At 31.5% G+C, this 24,056-nt stretch overlaps 1 protein-coding gene across 1 annotated transcript; it reads right to left on the reverse strand.

The window, feature by feature from the left end:
* Positions 1-1,582: 1,582 nt before the first annotated feature.
* LOC105969326 (LEAF RUST 10 DISEASE-RESISTANCE LOCUS RECEPTOR-LIKE PROTEIN KINASE-like 2.1) lies at positions 1,583-9,037 on the reverse strand. The gene is made up of 3 exons (XM_088818808.1): positions 8,177-9,037; positions 8,031-8,072; positions 1,583-2,790 (listed from the first exon to the last, which is right to left on the reverse strand). The coding sequence occupies exons 1-3, from the start codon at positions 8,928-8,930 to the stop codon at positions 1,622-1,624; spliced, it is 1,965 nt and encodes a 654-aa protein (XP_088674934.1). The 5' UTR covers positions 8,931-9,037; the 3' UTR covers positions 1,583-1,621.
* Between the last annotated feature and the right edge of the window lie 15,019 nt (positions 9,038-24,056).

A 24,056-nucleotide genomic window follows, 5' to 3' on the forward strand; every position in this document is an offset into this window, starting at 1 on the left:
TTCTTCAACATGTCAATGGTATCACTGAGTTAATGTTAATGGGCACGCTTCTTCCCACCTCGAATAAACCCAAAACTTCAATGGTTCCATCACACGTCGGCCGGGATTCTTCCCCCAATCGCCGCCTCTTCCGATCCCAAATCTTCGGTCCCCAGCAAACACATTCCCACCAACGAAGATTTATCCTCGTATCTCCCCTCGCTGGAATTTTTCCCTGCTCCGGCATCCAAACTGCCCCTCGTCGTTTACTATCATAGGGGAGTATTCATCCTTGTATCTCCCCTCGACGAAATTTTTCCCCGCTCCGGCATCCAAACTGCCCCTCGTCGTTTACTATCACAGCGCATGGGAGGATTCCTCCTAGGCAGCGCTCACACAATCATGTCCCACGCCTTTTGTTACCTTCTCAAATCGCCGACGAAATTCCGGCGTTGGTTGTCTCCGTCGATAACCACCACCGACGAGTGGCTAACCAATAGCGTTGATTTCTGTAATTATTTTCTGATGGGATCCAACACCAACATAAATATCGGGTATCAAAGTTCGCAAGAGAGAGAATAGAAATATTGATTAACTGATCTGGGGTACTTGGAGGCAAAGTTTTACAATATTTTTAATTTTGTTTTGGTTTAATTTAGTGTATTTATTGGTAAAATATGAATTAAATAATTAATTTATTTTGTAATTAAATTATGTATATTTATAAATATTTATTATAAGAACATGTGCGTTCATACAAGAACGTGTATGTATACAGTATATCGAGAGAGAGAGAGAGATACAGATGTAGCATATTGAGGGTAAAAAGGTCAAAATATGTTGCAGCTACAAAAGTAATTAAAAAAAAGGACAAAGTCAACTCGCCACGTCATCATACACAAACGGATTTGAAACGGAGGGGCCATTTTGTTACGTTTTGTAGTTCAAGGGGGTGTTTGTGACAACACACATAGTTCAAGGGTGCAAACTGTACTTTCCCTTTTTTTTTTATAACAATTAGAGTAAACACATATGTAGATAGCGCAATAAATCCCATATAATTTTTTATTTTTTGTTTTATTTTAGAGAAATAAAGTTCATATTTGGCTACTCTGCATTTTGACCAAAGATATTGCCTTTTAGAACCTATCAGGCAAGTTTTTACATCTGTGTTGGCCATAATGAATTGTTGGAAGATGACAATGCATACATATTCATATGATCCTACAATAATTATCAGAAAAGAAAAGTAGTATTGGAGATATTAATATTAAATAATATATTTCACTAATGTCTTCAGTTTTTGGTTGAGATGGTCATTCGATATGGTATCAAAGTCAAGCCAAATGAAAGGTCCTGAGTTCGAATCCTACTGCCACCCATTTCAAATATTTCAAGTGCAAGGCTACAAATGTAATTCATCTGCACTTGAGGGGATGTATTGGAGATATTAATAATAAATAATACATTTCACTAATCGGTTAAACTTTTTGTAGAGATGGTCATTCAACAAGTAGTACTTCATAACATCAAATAAAATGTTTAAGAACAATTCAAAAGCACTATTGATATTATCCCACTAGTCTTACCAAATGCCAATTCATTGCACAACGTACTAATTTATGATCCTTACTTACCACTCTCATTGATCAGTTAAAGAATCATTACACAACAAGGACATGGAACCAGTTGACTCTGTGTCCCAATTTCGATCATTGAAGTATTCAATATCAGGTAACTGGGAAGGTTGAGGAGGAATTTGCAAATTTTCGATTTCCCCTTGGAGCATTTTTAAAACTTCACTCATTGACGGGCGATCAGTTGGGCTCATTTGTATGCACCACAATCCAACTATTGTCATCTTTCTTCTCATTTTTCTTGCATTGTCGTCATCATCGTCATCATCGTCATAGTCATTTTTATCGGCATTTCCAATTTCGATGTCGTTGCCTTCATTCAAGTGATCATAAATCCAATATGGGAAATATTGGCTAGATTTGTTGTCATTATGCCTCGTACATCTATTTAGCCCTAACATTTCCATCAATAACATTCCAAAGCTATAAACATCGGCCTTGTAAGAAACACGGCCAATGCTTCTATTCATCAGTTCAGGAGCCACATACCCTATTGTTCCCCTAACTGCAGTGAGAGTCACCGTTGTATTCTCTGTTGAATAAGACTTTGCGAGTCCAAAATCGGAGATTTTGGGTGTGAAATTATCATCTAGAAGTATGTTGTGAGGCTTTATGTCGAAATGTAGGATTTGGATGTTACATCCTATGTGCAAATATTCAATTCCACGAGCTACTCCAATTGCAATCTCAAACTTCCTCGCCAAGCTAAGCCAATTACTCGTCTCTTTACTAAATAAGTACTTCTCGAGGGAGCCGTTAGGCATGAAGTCATAGACAAGGGCGCGTTTGGATCTTTCTGCACAATATCCGACAAGTTTAACCACATTTACATGATGGATCCTTCCAATCGTCGCAACTTCATTGATGAATTCTTGCCCATTTGCTCTAGTCTTGTTGAGTAGTTTGACGGCTACATCATGGTCGCTTCGAAGTTTCCCTTTGTAAACCGAACCACAACCCCCTTCGCCTAGTTTTTCACGAAAACCTCTTGTCATTTTTCTTATGTCTGAGTAGGAATATCGAATTGTTGTGAGACTTGTGTTACTTTGCAGGAACGCTTCTATTGTACTAAACAATGACAAATGCCTTTTTCGAAATTTAATGATCAGAAGCACAAACGAGGAAGGCAATCCAATTAAGATCCTCAGTCCTAGGTAGGTCGTAAGTACGAAAGCTGAAAGAAGTATAACAAGACAACAATCATTAATACAAGTGAAGGACTCAAAGATATTACCGAAATATATATATATAAATATATATATATATATATATATATATATATATATATATATATATATATATATATATATATATATATATATATATATATATATATATATATATATATATATATATATATATATATATATATATATAAATATATGGGGTCATTACAAATAAGCCCATCAATGGATACTTATTCATAAAGAGATCCAGATAAAAAACTCATTTACCAATAAGTCCACACATGGTCCACATTTTTGTAAATGACTAAAATAGGCCCTCATACTTTAATATGCTCCAATTTCATCCTTAACTTAATTTAACTTCAATTTGACCCCAAAATTTACAAATTATTAAATTTTGACCCAAAACTTTTTTTTTTCAAAAAAAACAAAATTTTCAAAAAATAAAATTCCCGCCGGATTCCGGCGTTGACATTTTCTTTTTTTTTTTTTTTTTTCTTTTCTTCCGGATTTTTTCGCCGGTCTCCGGCGTTGACTTTTTCGATTTTTTATTTATTTATTTTTATTTATTTTTCTTTTTGTAACATTTTTTTTTTTTCGTTTAAACAGCAATATTGCTGTGATTGACAGTAATATTAACTATATTACTGTTAAACACAGTAAAATTAACTAAACTACAGTTTAACACAGTAATATTGCTATATTAATTTCTAGCACAGTAATATTAACACAACAAAACTCATTATTATTGTGTAATAGAGTAATATTACTATGTTGACCATTCAACAAATGTAAACATAATAAAAAGCCAAAAGAACTAATATTACTGTGAGTGACAGTAATATTACAATAACAACAGTAATATTACCGTCAACCACAGTAATATTACATTAATAGACAGTAATATTATTACGTTACTCCGTGAATAACTCAAACAAACAAAATAATAATATTGATGGGTTGACAACAATATTACTATAACAACAGTAATATTACCGTCAACCACAGTAATATTATTGTGTTTACAGTAATATTACAGTAATAGACAGTAATATTATTACGTTACTCCGTGAATAACTCAAACAAAACAAAAAACCCAAAAAAATAATAATATTGATGTTGTTGACAGTAATATTATTGTGTTTACAGTTATTTTACTGTCAACGACAGTAATATAATTACGTTGACTTGTCAACAAATCAAACAAAAAACAAAAAAAAAATAAAAAAATAATAATAATATTACATTAATTTACTGTCAACGGCAGCACAATAACATAAATGTATTGTCAATGGCAGTACAATTACGTTAATTAACTGTCATTACAGTATAATTACGTTAATTTATTGTCAGTGACAACACAATTACGGTCAACGTTTAGCGGCGGACGTAAAAAAAATAAAATAATAAATGAATAAAAAAAAACTCCAAAAAACACTAAAAAAAAGTCAACGCCGGAAACCGGCGAAACAATCTGGAAGAAAAAAAAAAGGCAACGCCGGAGACCGGCGAAAAAATCCGGAAGAAAAAAAAAATTGAAAAGTCAACGCCGAAATCCGGCGGCAAAAAAAAATTTTGAAAAAAAAAAGTTTTTGAAGAAAAAAAGTCAAAATTGAATTTTTGTGGTCAAAATTGAATTTTAGTGGACAAAATTGATTAAATTGAGGTTATAATTAAGAATTGGGTATAAAGGGTTGGGGGTAATATTGGCATATACATGAATGTTTCCTTTATTTATAATAAATATTAAATGAATGGGCTTATTGGTGAAAGAAATATAGTCCCTAAACCTAGAATAATAAACATGCTTGGTTGGGGACCTTTGCACAAAAATACCTATATATATAATTGGTAGAGAGTAATTAAATATAAACTGGTGCAGTTTTCTTAAAATATGTAGACATTTAAAATACTATATAGTATAAAGTAATTAGAAAAGTGTCCCGTGCAACACACATACACTATCTAGTACATTAAGTTCGTGAATCAATAATCTCATGTAAAGTAAACTTGTACTTAAAATATTCTCTTGAGATATTTAATATTTAAAAAATGGGAAAAAACAGTTTTCCTCCATGAACATTTGGTCCCCATGTTCACAAAAAATACATTTGGTCCCTCATGTTTCAAAAGTTCAACACTTTTAATCATTTCAGTCAAATTTTCTTTAGCACCAATGGAATTAAGTGTGTGCCTTTCACTCACTTAGCTAATGGACTAATGGTAAATTGACGGAAATTGCCAAAAGTGTTTTCCTTTGCTACAGAAGTGCAAGGAATACGAAGAAACACCACAAACAAGATAGCAATGACAAACAAAAAAACAACGTTCATCTATGACGTTTTCCGTCACGATAGAACTGAGCAAAAGATGGAGAAATACCAAACAAACCAACAGTATCGCTCTGATAGACTAATACCATATTACAATACTTGGAAAAGTTTCACGATTAAATTTAATTTGAGCATTATCATCTATTGGGCATCCATACAAACATTGCACAAAGTAAATGACAGTAAACCTCAATAATATTGAATTATTGAAGAGGTCTACTGACATGCCAAATAAAGAACAAAAAAGAAGATAAAGGAATCACGAAGATTACATATCAGTCTTCTTATTCCACAATTCACATCAGAGATTCCACTAAGGAATCTACCAACACCACCAAAGTACCAAAGTAAACCTTGTTTCACCTAGACACGGTCATGGGCCGATTTACTCCGGTTCGCGGTTCACTTTATTCGGAACCGGAATCGGGCCCGTACTATACATGGTTCGGCGAGCCGGGCCGGCCCGCCGGTTCACTCCGATTCCGGGCCGGCCCGAAAATTTATATATATATATATATATATATATATATATATATATATATATATATATATATATATATATATATATATATATATATATATATATATATATATATATATATATATTGAAAATACTTGTTGGATAAATAAATTAAATAATTACTTTTAAATAGGAAAAAAAAAGGAAATAAATAAAAGGACTTGAACTTAATTTTATAGGAAAAAATGGGGTGTGAGGGTATTTATAGGAAAAAATGGGGGGGGGGGGATTCAAAAAATAACAAATAACGGCCGATTCACCGGGCCGGTTCACTAGGCCGCTTCACCGGGCCGCTTCAGCTTTTTAAAGCTTTTTTCAACTTTTTTTAAGGGGTCATTACAAATAAGTCCATCAATGGGTACTTATTTCATAAAGAGATCCAGACAAAAAACTCATTTACAAATAAGTCCACACATGGTCCAGATTTTTGTAAAATACTAAAATAGCCCCTCATACTTTAATATGCTTCAATTTCATCCTTAACTTAATTTAACCTCAATTTGACAAATTTCACAAATTATTCAATTTTGACCCATTTTTTTTTCAAAAAAAAAATTTTGCCACCGGATTCCGGCGTTGACTTTTTCGATTTTTTTTTTCTTCCGGATTTTTTCGCCGGTTTCCGGCGTTGACTTTTTTTTTCCGTTTCAACAACAATATTGCTATGATTGGCAGTAATATTAACTATATTACTGTGAAACACAGTAAAATTAATTAAACTACAGTTTTACACAACAATATTGCTATATTAATCTCTAGCACAGTAATATTAACACAACAAAACTCATTATTATTGTGTAATAGAGTAATATTACTATGTTGACCGTTCAACAAATGTAATCATAATAAAAAGCCAAAAGAATTAATATTACTGTGAGTGACAGTAATATTACTATAACAACAGTAATATTACCATCAACCACAGTAAAATTACAATAATAGACAGTAATATTATTACGTTACTCCGTGAATAACTCAAACAAAACAAAAAACCCAAAAAAATAATAATATTGATGTTGTTGACAATAATATTATTGTGTTTACAGTTATTTTACTGTCAACGACAGTAATATAATTACGTTGACTTGTCAACAAATCAAACAAAATAAAAAAAAAAACAAAAAATAAAAAATAATAATATTACGTTAATTTACTGTCAACGGAAGAACAATTACATAAATGTATTGTCAACGGCAGTACAATTACGTTAATTAACTGTCATTGGCAGTATAATTACGTTAATTTACTGTCAGTGACAGCACAATTACGGTCAACGTTTAGCGGCGGACGTAAAAAAAAAAAAAAAAAAAAAACCACGGAAACCGGCGAAAAAATCCTGAAGAAAATAAAAATAAAAGACAATTCGAAAATTCAATGCCGGAATCCGGCGGCAAATTTTTTTTTTTTTGAAAAACAAAAGTCAAAATTGGATTTTTGTGTTCAAAATTAGATTTTTGTGGACAAAATTGATTAAATTGGGGTTACAATTAAGAATTGGGTATAAAGGGTTGGGGGAAATATTGTCATATACATGAATGTTTTCTTTATTTATAATAAATATTAAAGGGATGGGCTTATTGGTAAAATATATATAGCCCGTAAACCTAGAATAATAAAGATGCTTGGTTGGGGACTAATGCACAAAAACCCTTTTTTTTAATTTTTTTTTTAAATTTGGGTAACCGCCGGGCCGGCCTGGCGGTTTACGGTTCACCTATTTCTAGAACCGAGGCCGACCCGAGGTACACGGGCCGGTTCACGGTTCCGGGACCCGGCCGGTTTCGGGCCGAAAACCGGCCCATGGTCGTGTCTAGTTTCACCTAGAAATCCACAAAGGGAAGCACATAATAAACACTCAAAGCTTACACACTCACCAAAATCATATCCCAAACTCAAAGCTTACACACTCACCAAAATCATATCCCAAACTCAAAGCTTACACACTCACCAAAATCATATCCCAAACCTTACAGAAGAAGAAAATGGGGATTTATGTCAAAATTTAGGTCAATTTATGTGTCTTACCCTCTTCCATTTTGCACACCCAATATATGTAGGCCCCCAGTCAAATATAGCAGGTGAAGACTGTATTGAAGAGTCAAAGTCACCTTGTACCATTTCATTTGTTATCTTACTGGGCTCACTTGAGTATACTAGACCTTTCTCTTAATGTGATGGGCTTACAGGCCCATCACACTATTTAGGCCAGAAACCACTACATCCTCTCATAGAGGTATCCTATTTTAAATTCTTTTTTTTTTTTTTTAAATGTTTTTATAGGTGTATGAGTATCAGATTGTAACATATCCAAAATAAGCTGCATAAATGATCACTTAATTAAATAGAAAACACAAGCAAGTTGGAGAATTCTTACCAAAAATCACATACAAGGCCTGAAGTAGCACCCAAAGTGGACCTACATTCATAAGAGTAATTAGAATTTAAAATTCTAAGAAACTTTTCAATCTAATTTTGAAATTGAAAACTGTAATGGAATTATTTATATTTAAGCTGAAGTACCGATCAATTCTTTTTGAAGACAGGTAGCCGTTTCCCCATTTAATCCGCAATCTTCACATCGATCACCACATAGCACAATGAACCATGAAAGTTCAAACCCATAAACCAGACAACTATGCACTTGTGAGAGATTCGACAACGTATCGCTTTTCATATTTACAGAAGTCATCACCATCAGATCTATTCTGCACAAATCCATTACATACGATCCGTTCAACGCGCCGAACTTTACGTAACTGTATTTGCTGTCTGAACAGTGAGAAGTATCCAGAACATGTGGATATTGACTATTGTTGACCGGATCATAAGGGCAGCTGACGAAAGTCATAGGCCATGTTATCGCAGGGCTTTTTCTATCGTATCTTTTGATGCTGTAAGTATAACTAGAACCACCAAAATCGAAACCAGATAGAGAGTGATTGGGGAAAGAGCAAATGTCGTCATTCTGTACGGCAGCATCGGTAAGACGGATTGTAGAGTTGTGATAATTGATTGCTTTGACGAGGTATTTTTGAGAATTGAGATATAGTGAAGTTGTATTGTTTTCGCATGAAAGTTCGTATTTGGAATGACCGCAGCGTTTCGGATCGGTATTGAGTCTGAAAGGATAGCTAATATTGCGAATTTCGCCGCACGAAGAAGGGTCACATGGTTTAGGATTGGGATTATTATTAATTAGCTTTCCATTGGATGTATATAATTGGGTGATGATCCAGTAACAAAAACATTTCAGGAGTAGTTTTTGGTGGAGCATAGTTTTCAAGTATGTGTAATTTGTGATTTGTGAATTCTCCAAGAGTCTTGATTCTGATAATGAAGGAAATAGTCATCCATGTGATTCAGTACCCTCAAGGTCAAATTACCAATTGACATTTTTTTATGATTTCCAACAACTCTCTTTCTATTTATTTCCATTTCTTTGTGATTGAATTTTTCTTGAGATAATGATCAATTTTTTAGTTATATTTATCAATTTCTCTACCAACTCATGTGACTTTCATCACTTGGGTGACTTTGATCGTTAAATTAATATTAGCGTTAAATTAATATTAGCATCTGATCATGATGTTTATAACTACTAGTAAGTACCACGTGCTACGCACGTGATTTACGATTTTACTGATTAGATCTAGTAGAAAATTTGTTGAGTTAAGTTAGACATTTTGGATATTTCATCAAAGAATGAATATTGAATAATCAACACACATTAACAATCAAATAAAATTATACTAAAGAAAAAATCTCGATATAATTAGTTTTGTAGTTAAATGCTTCATTTCTTAGCTTAGGTTACATTATTAGCAAACATAGATGAAACAACTTCATAGAAATTTAGGAAGAAACTGTATACTTATTTTTACTAGGGGTAATCACAAAAAAACCCATGACAAGGGCACTTAATTAAAATAGGGACATCCAACTTTTTTGTCTTCCAAATAAATCCACCCCATTCAAACTTATTTGCAAATAAGGAAAATCCTTTTATATATACCAAAACTACCCCTAATTCATTGAAACCCAATTCAACTCCAATTTCATGATTTACACCCCAATTTAGCCCAATTTCATCAATTAACCAATTTTAACCCTAATTTCAATTTTGACCCCAATTTTACCCCTAATTCTTATCAATTCCACCAATCATGCTCTAACTTCCTTAATATTACACATTGACCCCGGATTTTAACAAATATATCACATTAACCCCCAAAACTTTTTTTTTTTCTGAAAATAATTTTTTTTCTGAAATATTTTTTTTCCGGCCAGATTCCGGCGTTGACTTTTTTTTTTTTTTTTTTTTTGAATTTTGTTTTCATGAAATTTTTTTCCGGCCGGTCAACGGCCGTTGACCGCCGGGTCTCCGGCGTTGACTAAAAAAAATATTTTCATTAATTTTACTGTCTTGGCTGCTAAATTACTGTCTCCGGCAACTATTTAACTGTCGGAGACAGTAATTTAACTGTTAATTGACTGTTTTTTTTTTTTTTTCTTCAAAAATATTTTAATTAATATTACTGTATTCGTTGCTAAATTATTGTCTCCAGCAGTTATTTAACTGTCGGAGACAGTAATTTAACTGTTAATTGACTTTTTTATTCTTAAATTTTTTTTTTAATTAATATTACTGTATTCGTTGCTAAATTACTGTCTCTGGCAGTTATTTAACTGTCGGAGACAGTAATTTATCTGTTAATTGACTTTTTTATTCTTAAAAAAAATATTTTTAATTAATATTACTGTATTCGTTGATAAATTACTGTCTCCAGCAGTTATTTAACTGTCGGAGACAGTAATTTAACTGTTAATTGACTTTTTTATTCTTAAAAAAAAAATTTTTAATTAATATTACTGTATCGTTGCTAAATTACTGTCTCCAGCAGTTATTTAACTGTCGGAGACAGTAATTTAACTGTTAATTGACTTTTTTATTCTTAAAAAAAATATTTTTAATTAATATTACTGTATTCGTTGCTAAATTACTGTCTCCAGCAGTTATTTAACTGTCGGAGACAGTAATTTAACTGTTAATTGACTTTTTTTTTTTTTTTTAATTTTTTTCCTTAAAAAAAATTTATTTTAATTAATATTACTGTCTTGGATGTTAAATTACTGTCTCCAACAGTAATTTAACTGTCTTAGACAATAATATTAATAATATTACTGTTCGGAAAAATAATATTCATAATATTACTGTCCAAAACAGTAATTTAGTAGTCAAGACAGTAATATTAATTAAAATATTTTTTTTCTAAGAAAAAACAATTAAAAAAAAAAAAAAAAAAAAAAACAGTCAACGCCGGAGACCGGCGATCAACGGTGGTTGACCGGCCGGAAAAAAAATTCAGGAAAAAAAAAATTTCAAAAAAAAATTCAAAAAAAAAAAAAAAAAAAAAAAGTCAATGCCGGAGACCGGCGGCTTCCGGCGGTCAACGCCGGAATCTGGCCGGAAAAAAAACATTTCAGAAAAAAAATTATTTTCTGAAAAAAAAAAGTTTTGGGGGTTAATGTGATATATTTGTTTAAATCCGGGGTCAATGTGTAATATTAAGGAAGTTAGATCATATTGGGTGGAATTGATAAGAATTATATTATTGAGGGTATTTTAGACTAAAGACATGGGGATGGGCTTAATTGAGAGACTGTTTTTTTTGTGGACCAAAATGCATTTAAGTCCCATGTGATGGGCCTTTTTGCCATTTGCCCTTTTTACTATTTACCCGACATAACAAATCCTAGGACTTACTTTCTTGAAAATTATAAAATTCGCATTAATATATTATTTTCCATTAAATGATAACAATACTAAGATATTTGTTCCCATATAGGATTTATTCTTATATAAAATGATATTATTTCAAAATTTAATTCGAAATATTTCAAGAATTGTGTTAAAAAAGTCTGTGACTAAATAAAAATGGTATAAAAGTTATATATTCTTAATTATATATACTAATGATAACTTATTGACATACGTAAGTTACGTTAGTTGTAATAATTTATTGTTAGGTTGGTTGACTTCAAATATAGATGAAATAGTTGAGTTAAAGGTCATGATTATTTTATGGCGATGTGATAAATGTCGTCGTTTTCTTTTAATAATACGGTTTCGATTTCAAACGTGATTTTGACTCTTTTTAAGGTTGAATTTGGCAAAACTCAAACTGAATTTTTAGTTCCTTAATGAGTTAACTTTCTAATCCAACTTGAATAACCAAGATTGGATGTTGGATGAAAACGATATGAATGAATCAACGAACATCATTTAAAATTCAAAATGTAATTCATTCATGCATAATTGTCTCATCCGACATCCAATCTAGTTTATTCAAGTTGCACAATTCAGCCTAAAACATGGTCAAAATCATGTTAGAAGTTAAAATGACATTTAACATTTAACATTTCAGTTAGTTAATATCTTTTTTTTTTTAAATCCTAGATATCTTTGTTTTGTAATTTTTTTTATAATTACTTAAAATTTGAGATAACTACATCTTTTAAATAAATTATATTGGATTAAACACAATAAGACTAATATATAATGTCCCATAAAACTAAGCTTGGTTTCGGTTGTTTAGCACACTCCCAATAAACTCTATTTAAGGATATTATAGTTTTCCAATGGATTGAAGGAAGAAGGATATCGACGGTTTTGGATTATGGGTCTTTAATTTGTATGACTCTTGAGTTATTTGACAAACTGTTTCAACTGCCCATCTTTGAAATGGCCGTAGTAGTTTGTTGGCTAAAATTCGTTGTTAATAATTAAATACTAAAACAAAGAAAAAAAAATACAAAACAAAGAAAAAGAAAAAAAATACAAAAGCCGATTTAACACATTATAAAAGGAGAATTAAAACCAACCCTCATTAGGAATGTTGGTACCTAGCCTTTACCAATAGGGTAAATTTCTAGGGTTCGAGTCCCTCCCTCCCTTACTTCCCCTTATAATTGACTTGAATTCACTAAAAAAAAAAAAGGAGAATTAAGAAAAAGAAAGAAAAAAGAATAGAATAATCATAGACCCTCTAAGATTTATATATGATAATATGAATTTGTATATTTTGAGGGGGGAAAAAGCCCTTTTGAGTAATTATATTATTTGGTTAAATTAATAGCATGTTCTAATTTGAGAAGAAAAAAAATTAAATAAAAAGATTGGTAGTGAAATTGCATGAATTTAATTTCCCATACATGAAAATCCCGTTGGATATTCAAATTGATTTTTTTTAAAAGAACAATAGAAGAAATTATCACGTAATACTTCTATCTAACATGTTTCACGTGCAATTAAAGATGAAAGTACAAGCAAAACACGTACTCTTAATTCAGTAAAACATCGTTAATATAAAAGGCTCACAAACTCGCAAGAGGACATCGGCAACCTTCAATCAATCAAGTCCTCGATGTCAAATTCTCGAAGATTTTTTTTTTGTTTTAGCAGAAAAACATATTTATAAATGAATGTGAAGAACCATATTGTCATTATATGAACATCCACTATAAACTATACATGAATCACATTAATTCTAATTAATAATAATATGTAAATGTGAATTGTAACATCCGTAACATTTGTGCATATACATGTACTTACTAATTTGTAAATGCATTTATACAAATTCAATAATAATAAACTAATTATATTAAGTTAATCTCAATTACCCTTGGAAATTTGATCTATAAAAGGATATTTTTGTCACTACAAAAAATGGAAGAAACCACCTTAGAATTCCTCCTTTTATATATAACTAGAAAAGTACACGTGCGTTGCACGTGTCGTAATAAATATATAATATGTTGACGTCATGTTATTTGGCATTCTTAAGAATGGTGTGAGCCAGATGCAAATTTGTTACACAGACAAGATATATAAGGGGATTTTCTGTAAAGTTGTTGAGCAATATTAGTTAAAACAAAGAAAAATAGTTTTATTTATAATGTTGTGAATAGTAGTCTGTTTTTCTAAATGGCCGTTAGATGTTATTGAAAATTCATTGCCCCACATGTATCATGAAAATTTCATTAGGTAATGTATAACTAATACATTGGATATCCCTCCATAACTTGAAAAGAAAAAAAAAATAGTCCTTATATTTACAAATTTGGCATAAATTGTATAATGTTGTTGTTTGCTAATCGTTATGGAAAATTAAGATTAATCAAGTCTAGCATAGAAGAAAGTAAAAAATATCCTTAATCTTAAGAAAATGGGTAAAATACAGTTTGCACCCCAGTAGTATCAAAAAGGTCGCTTTCACCCCCCTTAAGTATTAAAAAACTAAAAAAATCTTCCTATTTTTGACAGTCGGTCAACAGAAATTATACCATATTAAATTGTACCATATTTTTTGAACCCTAAATTCTACCATATGCAACACTTGCCTCATTCAAGTATTATTTGTAACACTTACCCCTCAACCATCATTTAATTTACTAATAAAAAGAATATCATTTAATTTGTATATCAAATTTTAATACTTTCAAAATTCATCTTTTTTTGGATGGAATAACTAAAAAGAATAATTAAATTATATTATTAAAATATATATTAACAAAATGTCATATCTTAACATTTAAAAGTATTATATTGCAATGGGTACAAATTCAATAATATAACATCTAATTGTTTTTGTAACAAATAAAATTTTAAAAACACTAAGAATTAAGTTATTGAACAAACTTAAGTATTTTAATTTATTTTAATTCATCAATTTCTGAAAATATATTTTCACTCATTATTATATAATATATATATTATTATTAATGTTTTTCCAATAATTTAATATTAGTTACTTTTAAGTTCTATAGGATCCAATAATTATTGTATTGTTATGCTATTTATTCTACCAAAGAAATATGCAATTTTACAGGCGCAAAACTTGAATAATTTAAGGTGGTGGTGAGATATTTCAGATATTGGCATTTCCAACCCCATATGGGGCCTTTTTTATATTTGAGTTACAATAATCAGCATAGGTATATTCTTTTAGTTATTTCTTTTCTTACCCACTTTTGGGGCTTTTGTGTTATAGATTGTATTAGGGTTTTTTTTTTGTCCGTTTTTATTCCTTATCTCTTAGGGGTACCATTTTCTTTGTGTTAGGCCCACAATGTTTTTAACCAGACCCCCTTATACTTTCATTAGTATTTAATGTAATAAAAGGAGTTTGACCAAAAAAAAAAGGAGGGTTAAGGATTACATATCTATAAATCACGGGTGCATAACGTATTTAACCTGTTTTATTCAAATGAATATTATGGAATACACATTTTTTAATTCAAAAATTAAAACATGACTGTTAACACTGAATAAATGAATTTATTCAAGAATATTACACAATACATGACTATTAACATTAAATAAATCAAGAATATTCAACGATAAAATTTTATTTATTCAATGTCACCCTTTATTGAAACTTCACAAATACCGCAATTAAAATTGACAAACAATCAAAAAGCACAATGTTGTGGCAGAATGGTGCAAGAAATTTGGGAGATTTCTGGTTATATATTGTATTATTGTGTTTCTATAAATTTGTTGATCGCAGTTGCGGCTTTGGTGGGACTGGGAGGCACTGGTGAGATATTAAGGGTTTCACATCGGAGAGTTGGGGCTGTAGATACAGGTTGAAATTGCAGGCGAGGTGTTGATTAGTTGGAGACAAAACCCACTGAATGTGGACTCGAGATTTAGTGAACCTCGACGTTCGCAAGCCCTCAGATACAATTTGTTATTGACGATTCAACTAAACGTAAAAAAAGGGAATTTCATTTGATTTAGCAATACTGTGGTCTTTGATTGAAATTATTTTTCATTTGGTTTAATAATCATAATAAATAATGGAATGACTCAAGAATCTATTTTTTGATTTTTATTTCAATATTTTCTTCATTGAAAAGTCATTTCCCCACATGTATCATGAAAATGTAAGTAATGTCAAATGTGTAACTAATACATTGGGTATCCCTCCACAACTTTAAAAAAATATCACTCCCCGTAATTACAAATTTGGCATAAATTGTATAATATTGTTGTTTGTTATTGATATTTAAGATTAATCAAGTGTAACATAGAAGAAACTAAAGAACCATCCTCAATTTTAAGAAAATAAAATTAAATATAATCCGACAACTACAATTCAAGTAATACATACAAAAACTGGAATGAAAAATGAAATCATCCAGATTTCACGTGAACACGTTCAACTTTTTCATATTTGGAGAACGGTCGTTTGAAGTCCAAATGGCTAAACTCGAATCCAAAATAAATTTATCCCTATCCAAAGTGCGTGTCAGACTTTGAAATGTATAATATAAATAAGCATGCAGTCTGAAATTCCTCCATGAAGCCACTATATTGATCAATGAGTCGGATCATCTCATGCAAATTAATGTTGTTGAAAATAAATGATCGGGTGAACATAATCTTCAATTTTAGCACTCCATGTCGAATAACCAACAGATTGAAGCCAGAAATTGTATTTAAATTTTATATTCCAATAAATGAACACATCAAGGCATTAAAACTGATACACTAAAATTCGAACTTTGTACTAATACAAATTCAAAATAACATACTAATATATAATTATTATTGTAGATTTGAAAATTGTATCATAAATAAAGCTTTTTCGAATAAGGTAATTTAGTTAATTCTAATAGTGTACTAATAGATTATAAAAAATCACGATCATGTACTCTCTGATGGTGAATCAATTCCATATTATGATCTGAGGCAGCTATCGGATAATCAAAATAAATAATGCAATTAGAATTAGAAGTGATGTAATTATAAAAAAAATGAAAATATTACTTTTATATATTAACCTTTTGAAAGATGCACTATTCATCCACCCATTTTGAGTCAAATAGAAGATTTCATTGAATTTGTATTTGAAATCTACAAACAAACATAAAAAAAATTAAGGAATCAAGAATGATAAATTGGATTAATAGTTATTAAATTTACACTTTAAAGTTTAAACAAGATAAAGTATTTTCGTGGGGAATTAAACATTGTAGAGGCTATTGCAAGAAAAAAGATGGAAGAATTTAAATAACCTTATTTTCTTCATTTTGTTGCCTCTTTGATGAGCCTCCTAATAAACATAATACTATTACTTACTATCTCATAATATTAATACCTTATATATATATATACACACATTATATATATTTGGAATTACATGATATATTGAAGGGTCTTTTTTTTTAAGGTTAAATCAAAACGTGTGTCATGAATGTAACATTAATGCAAATTATTGAGGGGAATTGCATGGGCTTTGTTGTATAATTGACTTGTCTAATTCTCTAATATAGTTTAACCTTCCAGTGGAATTGGATGCTCCTTTTCCATTCAAGAATCCTAATAGTCAAATTAATATTGCATTAATAATTATTCTAATTAATCATATGTATTAACAAATTACTTGATTGTAACCGGCAAAATATAATCATCATTAAAAGTGTAGTGGGCAAGTAAAATAAATATAATTATTTAATATTACTTCATAGTAACTGTGGAAATAGTCCAATTAACATTGCACTAATAATTATCCAAATTAATATGTATTAACTATTTACTTGTTTTAACGCAAAATATAATTATCATTAAAATGGTAGTGGACAAGTAAAATAAATATTATTATTTAATATTATATCATAGTAGTTGCGTTTTTATTCTTAGTTTGTTATTGTTATTGTAATATATATTTACCATATTATCCATCAAATAAGTTACTGGCCAAAGGGTAATATTGGACACACAAAAAAGGGAAGAAACCATTACCAATTATTCATACTTTTATAGTAGGTATAGATAATATAGTATAGATTAAACGGACAGTAGGAGTTTTTATGAGAAATTCCCCCACCACTAACATTTATTGATCGAGAAAATTAGAGAAAAACCCTCATCTAGGAAATATAGTTAAGGAAACACCCCTCTAAAAAATAAGAGAAAAACCCCTTAAGTTAATATTCCGCTCAAATGCTATTTTAATAATTCCCAAACCACCCTTATTGATATTAAATCCCATTTTCACGTTTCAGAACCCTAACCCATTTCATTTGCCGTTTCTTTCTTATCCTTTTCTCATATTCTCATCTTCTCTCTTCTCTCTTCTCTTCTCGACTGAAATTCGGAGGAAAAGCAAGACGTCGTCGGAGAAGGAGATCAGACAGCGACTCTGGAAGAATGTTTGACGGCGACCGACGACGGTGGTGGTGGAAGAGTGTTCGCCGCCGCCTCCCGCCGCCGCATGAAGGGTGGCGACGGATCTGTAGTTGGCGGTGGTGGTTTCCACCGACGACGCTGAAGCTGGTGACTGGCGCTCGTTGTCGAGGACGCAGTGGATCGACGGCTACGGGGATGAGGCATGAGAAAATCACTGTTGCGATTGATGTGGATGAAGGTATTTGTTTGTCTTATTTTTTTTGTTTGTTTTATTTTTATTATTTTTGTTTGTTTTATTTTTATTATTTTTTTAGTGTTGATTTTGTCATGTGTTCAGAAATTGTTTATGGAGTGACCAACAATGGTTGACAAATACCTTGAATCCTTTTTTTTTTTGGTGGACATTGAAATGCTAATTTGTGTTTTTTTGTATGAATTATTTATTTTATTCTTGTTAGGGATTGGTTGAATAGTGTGGTGTGGCGGCAGTGTGGTGACGATGGGGAGGCAGATTTAGAGTTTTTGGTGGATCAGGCGGAGGACGGCGCGTGTAGAGAAATTCGCGCATACTGGAACCTTAATCGACTATGTACATGTTCAATAGTCGATTAAGCTAATCGACTATGCTCTGGTAGTCGATTAAGGTTGATCGACAATTATAACGTTTGCATATTTTTTGTTTTTGTAAAATATAGTTGATTTTGCATTTGTTTGCAGTTGTGATTTGTTATTTTTAGTAGCAGATTCTTAATCGACTATGCTTCATCATAGTCGATTAAGCTAATCGACTATGCTCTAGTAGTCGATTAAGGTTGATCGACTCCATTTTTTTATTTTATTTTGGATTTGTTTTTTATTGATTCCAATTGTATAAATCAATTATAATGTTTGTATATTTTTTTTGTTTTTGTAAAATATAGTTAATTTTGCATTTTTTTGCAGTTGTGATTTGTTATTTTTAGTAGCAGATTCTTAATCGACTATGCTTCATCATAGTCGATTAATATACCTGATATAGAAAAATAAAATTAAAAAACAAAAAATAAATAAAAAAATTAAAGAATTTCCTTAATCGACTATGCTTCATAGACGATTTACCTTAATCGACTATGCTTCATAGTCGATTAATAAAACTGATACAGAAAAGAAAAAAAAAATCGTACATGACCAGCGCGTGACGCAGTGATGATGTGGCGGGCGGGGGCAAAATTGGAAAACATAATGGCTGAAAATGGGTGTGGACTTTTCTCAAATGGAGCAAAATATTTTGGGTCTCTCCCTATTAAAAGAAGTAATGGGGGGGTTTTCTCAAAGAGCCCCTATTAATCTACGTCATCTGTTTTTTTCTCTTTTAAATCTGATATTTATATGACAAAATTACTACAAACCCTTTAAACTTAGGGGTCATTAGCAATAACCCCCTCCTATAGATAAGAAATGGTGATATATCCATACCATAATTCTTCCTTTGTGATAAACCCCTAAAATATTTATTCTCAATTTTACCCTTGCAACAACTATCACGTTTTTTAATAATTATCCAGTATTTTCGAAATCCCTAATAACGTGGGCACCTAAATCCTGACTAATTAGCATTAATTATATGCTTTCCCTAAAAAAACTGCTCCAAAAAAACAAAAAAAATCAAATCACAGAAATCACGCTGAAGAAGACGCAGAGAAGTGAAATCTCCCCCAAAATCGAAAACTCCCTCGCTTCGAAACTGCAGTCACATACCAAATCGAACACATTTGGTACAACATCGTCCATCCCCTCGCCCATTACTAGTCATATACTGGTAGGAGTTGAGTAACAGTAGTTACATTCAAAATCTACATCCTGAAAATGAAGAAGAAAGCATCATCGAAACGCAAACGAGGACCCAATCCTCGTGACATTATGAAGCTCGACGCTGGTTAGTATGTGTAACTTAAACCTAATATTTTGGCAAGAATTTTGTATGTACAGTAGGAAAAATCCAAATCTATTTTTAATGCGCGTAGATCGAAATTAGTTTCCCATGGTGTTTTGGGGGAGATTTACTTTTGTATACAAACATTTTTTGGGGCAACAGTCATGTTTGGTATATGTGCCCAGTTTAACTTGTTTTGTATATGACTATTATGTGACTATTATGTGACTGTCCTTAGGGGTGAACACGGGCGGGTTTGGGCGGGTTTCTGAAAAAAATCAACCCGAACCGATATTGGCGGGTTCATAAAATTGCAAATTGCACCAGCCCTCACTTACGATTGCAAACTGCCCAATTTGGTTTTTTTTTTTAAACATGGCGGGTTGGCGGGTTAAACAAATATATAATTAATGCAAAAAATACTTCATATTATAAATAGAATATCTGGATAAATGAGACAAAACCAAACAACCAAATCCTAAAGCCCAAAAACAAGTAATGTCTGTCAATCAAAATAAACTTCAAAAAAAATTAAAAAAAGAGTCCAGAACAATCAAAAGCAATCTAAAACACCCAAAAACACTTCTTCATTCTTCAATCATTCTACAATATCAAAATCCGGTTGCATTTACCTTGATTACCTGCAAATATTTTTTTATTCCATGTTAAATGACGAATAAAAGTTTATAGGAAATAAAAATTTCCAACACAATTATCATAAATAACTTTAAAAGTTTATTCCATGTCATATAAAAACAGAACTAACAATTTGTTAAAATTGCATAAATAACTTTAAGCAATTAAAGAAAACTACATGAAAAACAAATCTTTTACCAGCATTGTCGACAATCAGCGGCTAGTCATTTTGCACTTGAAATACTGCAATTGCCAAATTCTGAAATTCACACAAATATATGATAATCAATAACTTTACATTGAAATGATTATGACACAATTAAAATAACATTTACCTTTTATAATTTCATCATACTTCTCCACTTTAATAGATACTTCTCTCAAGCGTTCATGGATATCAATTGTGACAGGTTTTGATCTTAACCAGCTTTGTAAACATACAAGAGCCTCGACCGTTTCAGTATTAAGAGAACTTCGATATGGATCAAGAATACGACCACTTGTACTAAAGGCTGACTCGGATGCCACTATGGAGACGGGGATAGCCAGAACATCTCTAGCTAATTGAGAGAGAATATGAAATCTAATAGAATTCTCCTTCCACCACCTCAATAAATCGAAAAACTCAACACTGTTTTCACAATTCTCTTCTAAATATCGAGAAAGTTATGACTTACTCTGCACACATGTATCTTTCTTCATTTGTTTTGCAAATTGAAAAGCTAGAGAGTTACGTGACTCGACATCATTATCCATATCCATCACTTCAATTGGAGCCTGACTTGAAATAGCAGCCCCACTTTGAGAATTTTGATAATACTCGTACAAGCGAATCAACAATTTTTTCACCTGCTCTTCCATAACACTAGCCGATGTAGTGTTATTCTCATAAACTTGATTAAGACAAAACCTCACAAACCTCAATTTATAGCGTGGATTCAATACAGTGGCATAATAAACAAGAAAATTCAGGTTATCAAGACTTTCCCAATATTTCTTGATTTTTTTCTGCATTTCAAGTGCCATAAGACATACTTTTGGATCAGAGTGTTAAGACAAAGACTTCAATCTAGTTTGGACAACAACAAAGTTTGGACAAAAACAAGTTCTTGAAAAAATATATTAGATGTTACATGCAAAGTACCAGAAAAATTGCAAAGTAAGAGCAAGTCCAAGGCTAGTAAGCAAAATTGAAGCATCAAATGACTATTTGGTACCTGCTACAGTACTTTGGTACCTGTTAAGTGTATATTTATACACTTAATTGTACCTTTTTATTTGAACTTTTGGTGTGTTTTAAAGATAATTGGTGCTTAAAAAGTTGATTTATTGTATTTTAGGTACAAATTGAAGAATTGGAAAAGTATGGGGTCAAAACTGCAATTTTGGAGAAAATATGGGCCAAAAGTGAAAAAACCAAAATTCTGAATATTTAAAGCTCGGACCCCCGTCCCAGTTTTAGTGCAATTCGTGGGACCCCCGTCCGAGACTCCGAAGTTGCGCAGAAAAGGGATTTTAATTGCACAAGGAAACTGCCTTCTTCCCCAAGTTCTTCACCCTATTTAAGACCAAGTCAGTCACACAATTAGGGATCTTTATCTTTTATCTATCTTTTATCTTTCATCTTTCTACACGCGATCAAGAAGCACAAGAACGAAGACGAAGACTTGACGAATCTTCATCCTAGTTCTCCTCTTTGATTTTTATTTATAGTTTTTATGATTTTTCGTAGTTTTATTATGCTTTTCGTAACGAACATGAGTAGCTAAGTTTTTATTCTAGGATTTTATTGGAACCCTATGTGGTGATTCAAACCTATTTTTCTACTTTTATGCAAGTTTAATTCTTCAATTATTTCTTCTATTTTGATCGTATTTAGTGCATGAGCGTAGCTAACTTATGTTGCTATTTGTTATTGTTAGAATTGATTGACAGATCGTTTTAATAATTAGAACAGGGATAGAAGAGCCTTCGAGTAGTTTTTCACCGAATGCGTGTGTTGATTGCATGTATTATCTGTATGTCTACGATAATACATGCAATCAACACACGCATTCGGTGAAAAACTACTCGAAGGATCTTCTATCCCTGTTCTAATTATTAAAACGATCTGTCAATCAATTCTAACAATAACAAATAGCAACATAAGTTAGCTACGCTCATGCACTAAATACGATCAAAATAGAAGAAACAATCGAAGAATTAAACTTGCATAAAAGTAGAAAAATAGGTTTGAATCACCACATAGGGTTCCAATAAAATCCTAGAATAAAAACTTAGCTACTCATGTTCGTTACGAAAAGCATAATAAAACTACGAAAAATCATAAAAACTATAAATAAAAATCAAAGAGGAGAACTAGGATGAAGATTCGTCAAGTCTTCGTCTTCGTTCTTGTGCTTCTTGATCGCGTGTAGAAAGATGAAAGATAAAAGATAGATAAAAGATAAAGATCCCTAATTGTGTGCCTGACTTGGTCTTAAATAGGGTGAAGAACATGGGGAAGAAGGCAGTTTCCTTGTGCAATTAAAATCCCTTTTCTGCGCAACTTCGGAGTCTCGGACGGGGGTCCCACGAATTGCACTACAACTGGGACGGGGGTCCGAGCTTTAAATCTTCAGAATTTTGGTTTTTTCACTTTTGGCCCATATTTTCTCCAAAATTGCAGTTTTGACCCCATACTTTTCCAATTCTTCAATTTGTACCTAAAATACAATAAATCAACTTTTTAAGCACCAATTATCTTTAAAACACACCAAAAGTTCAAGGGCAAATTACCAAAACCCCCCTGAGGTAAGCCTAAATAACGAAAATCCCCCCCATGTTCTCGTAATTACGAAAACCCCCCTGAGGTATGCAGACGTCTTACAAATCGCTCTAACGGTGTTAGACTCGATAGAATCTTTTTGATTCTCCCGAATATTCCTCCGATAATACCAATTTTGCCCTTGTACACGAAATTAACCTTAGGGGGGTAATTGTAAGCATTTTATTTAATGAGGGGTCATTATGAATGTACAAAATACTTATTTTTCTTAAATTAAACCCAAATATAATCAATCATTATGAATGTAAAATGTATTTTTATTGGATTAAAAAAAATCAATGAATGAGATTTCAAAATTTAATTATTTTTTATATATAAAATTAAATATTTTACAATTCGAGAAATACAACCATGCATCATTCAAGCTAAAAGCATAAATCCGTATGAATACTCCTCTGGATAAATAAAATCAATTAAAATATATAAATAAAAAAAATAAAAAATTATAATATCAAATTATCAATACAAATTACAAAGTAATAAATAAATTTATAAAAGCAATAAATAAATTTATAAAAGCAATAAATCATCAACTGAAAGGGATGTCAGGGGGGATTTTCGTTATTTAGGCTTACCTCAGGGGGTTTTGGTAATTTGCCCTTTATTTTTTACATATTTAACAGAAGGATATAATAGACATTTCACGTTTTCGGTTAAAAAAATTCGGTCAACCGTTAGTCAAGGGGGGTTTTCGTAATTACGAGAACATGGGGGGGATTTTCGTTATTTAGGCTTACCTCAGGGGGGTTTTGGTAATTTGCCCAAAGTTCAAATAAAAAGGTACAATTAAGTGTATAAATATACACTTAACACACCCCCAAACTTG

This window comes from Erythranthe guttata, chromosome 5 (genome assembly GCF_056151865.1).
Source record: "Erythranthe guttata isolate IM_541 chromosome 5, IM_541, whole genome shotgun sequence".
In the NCBI taxonomy this organism is placed as follows: Eukaryota; Viridiplantae; Streptophyta; class Magnoliopsida; order Lamiales; family Phrymaceae; genus Erythranthe; species Erythranthe guttata.

Bases quoted from the DNA above. Each gene is read 5' to 3' on its own strand.
- LOC105969326 (XM_088818808.1), bottom strand. From the start codon at position 8,930: ATGCTCCACCAAAAACTACTCCTGAAATGTTTTTGTTACTGGATCATC. The intron at 8,073-8,176 runs GTACTTCAGCTT...TTATGAATGTAG, and splicing joins TCTTCAAAAAGAATTGATCG to GTCCACTTTGGGTGCTACTT. The intron at 2,791-8,030 runs GTAAGAATTCTC...TACTTCTTTCAG, and splicing joins GGCCTTGTATGTGATTTTTG to CTTTCGTACTTACGACCTAC.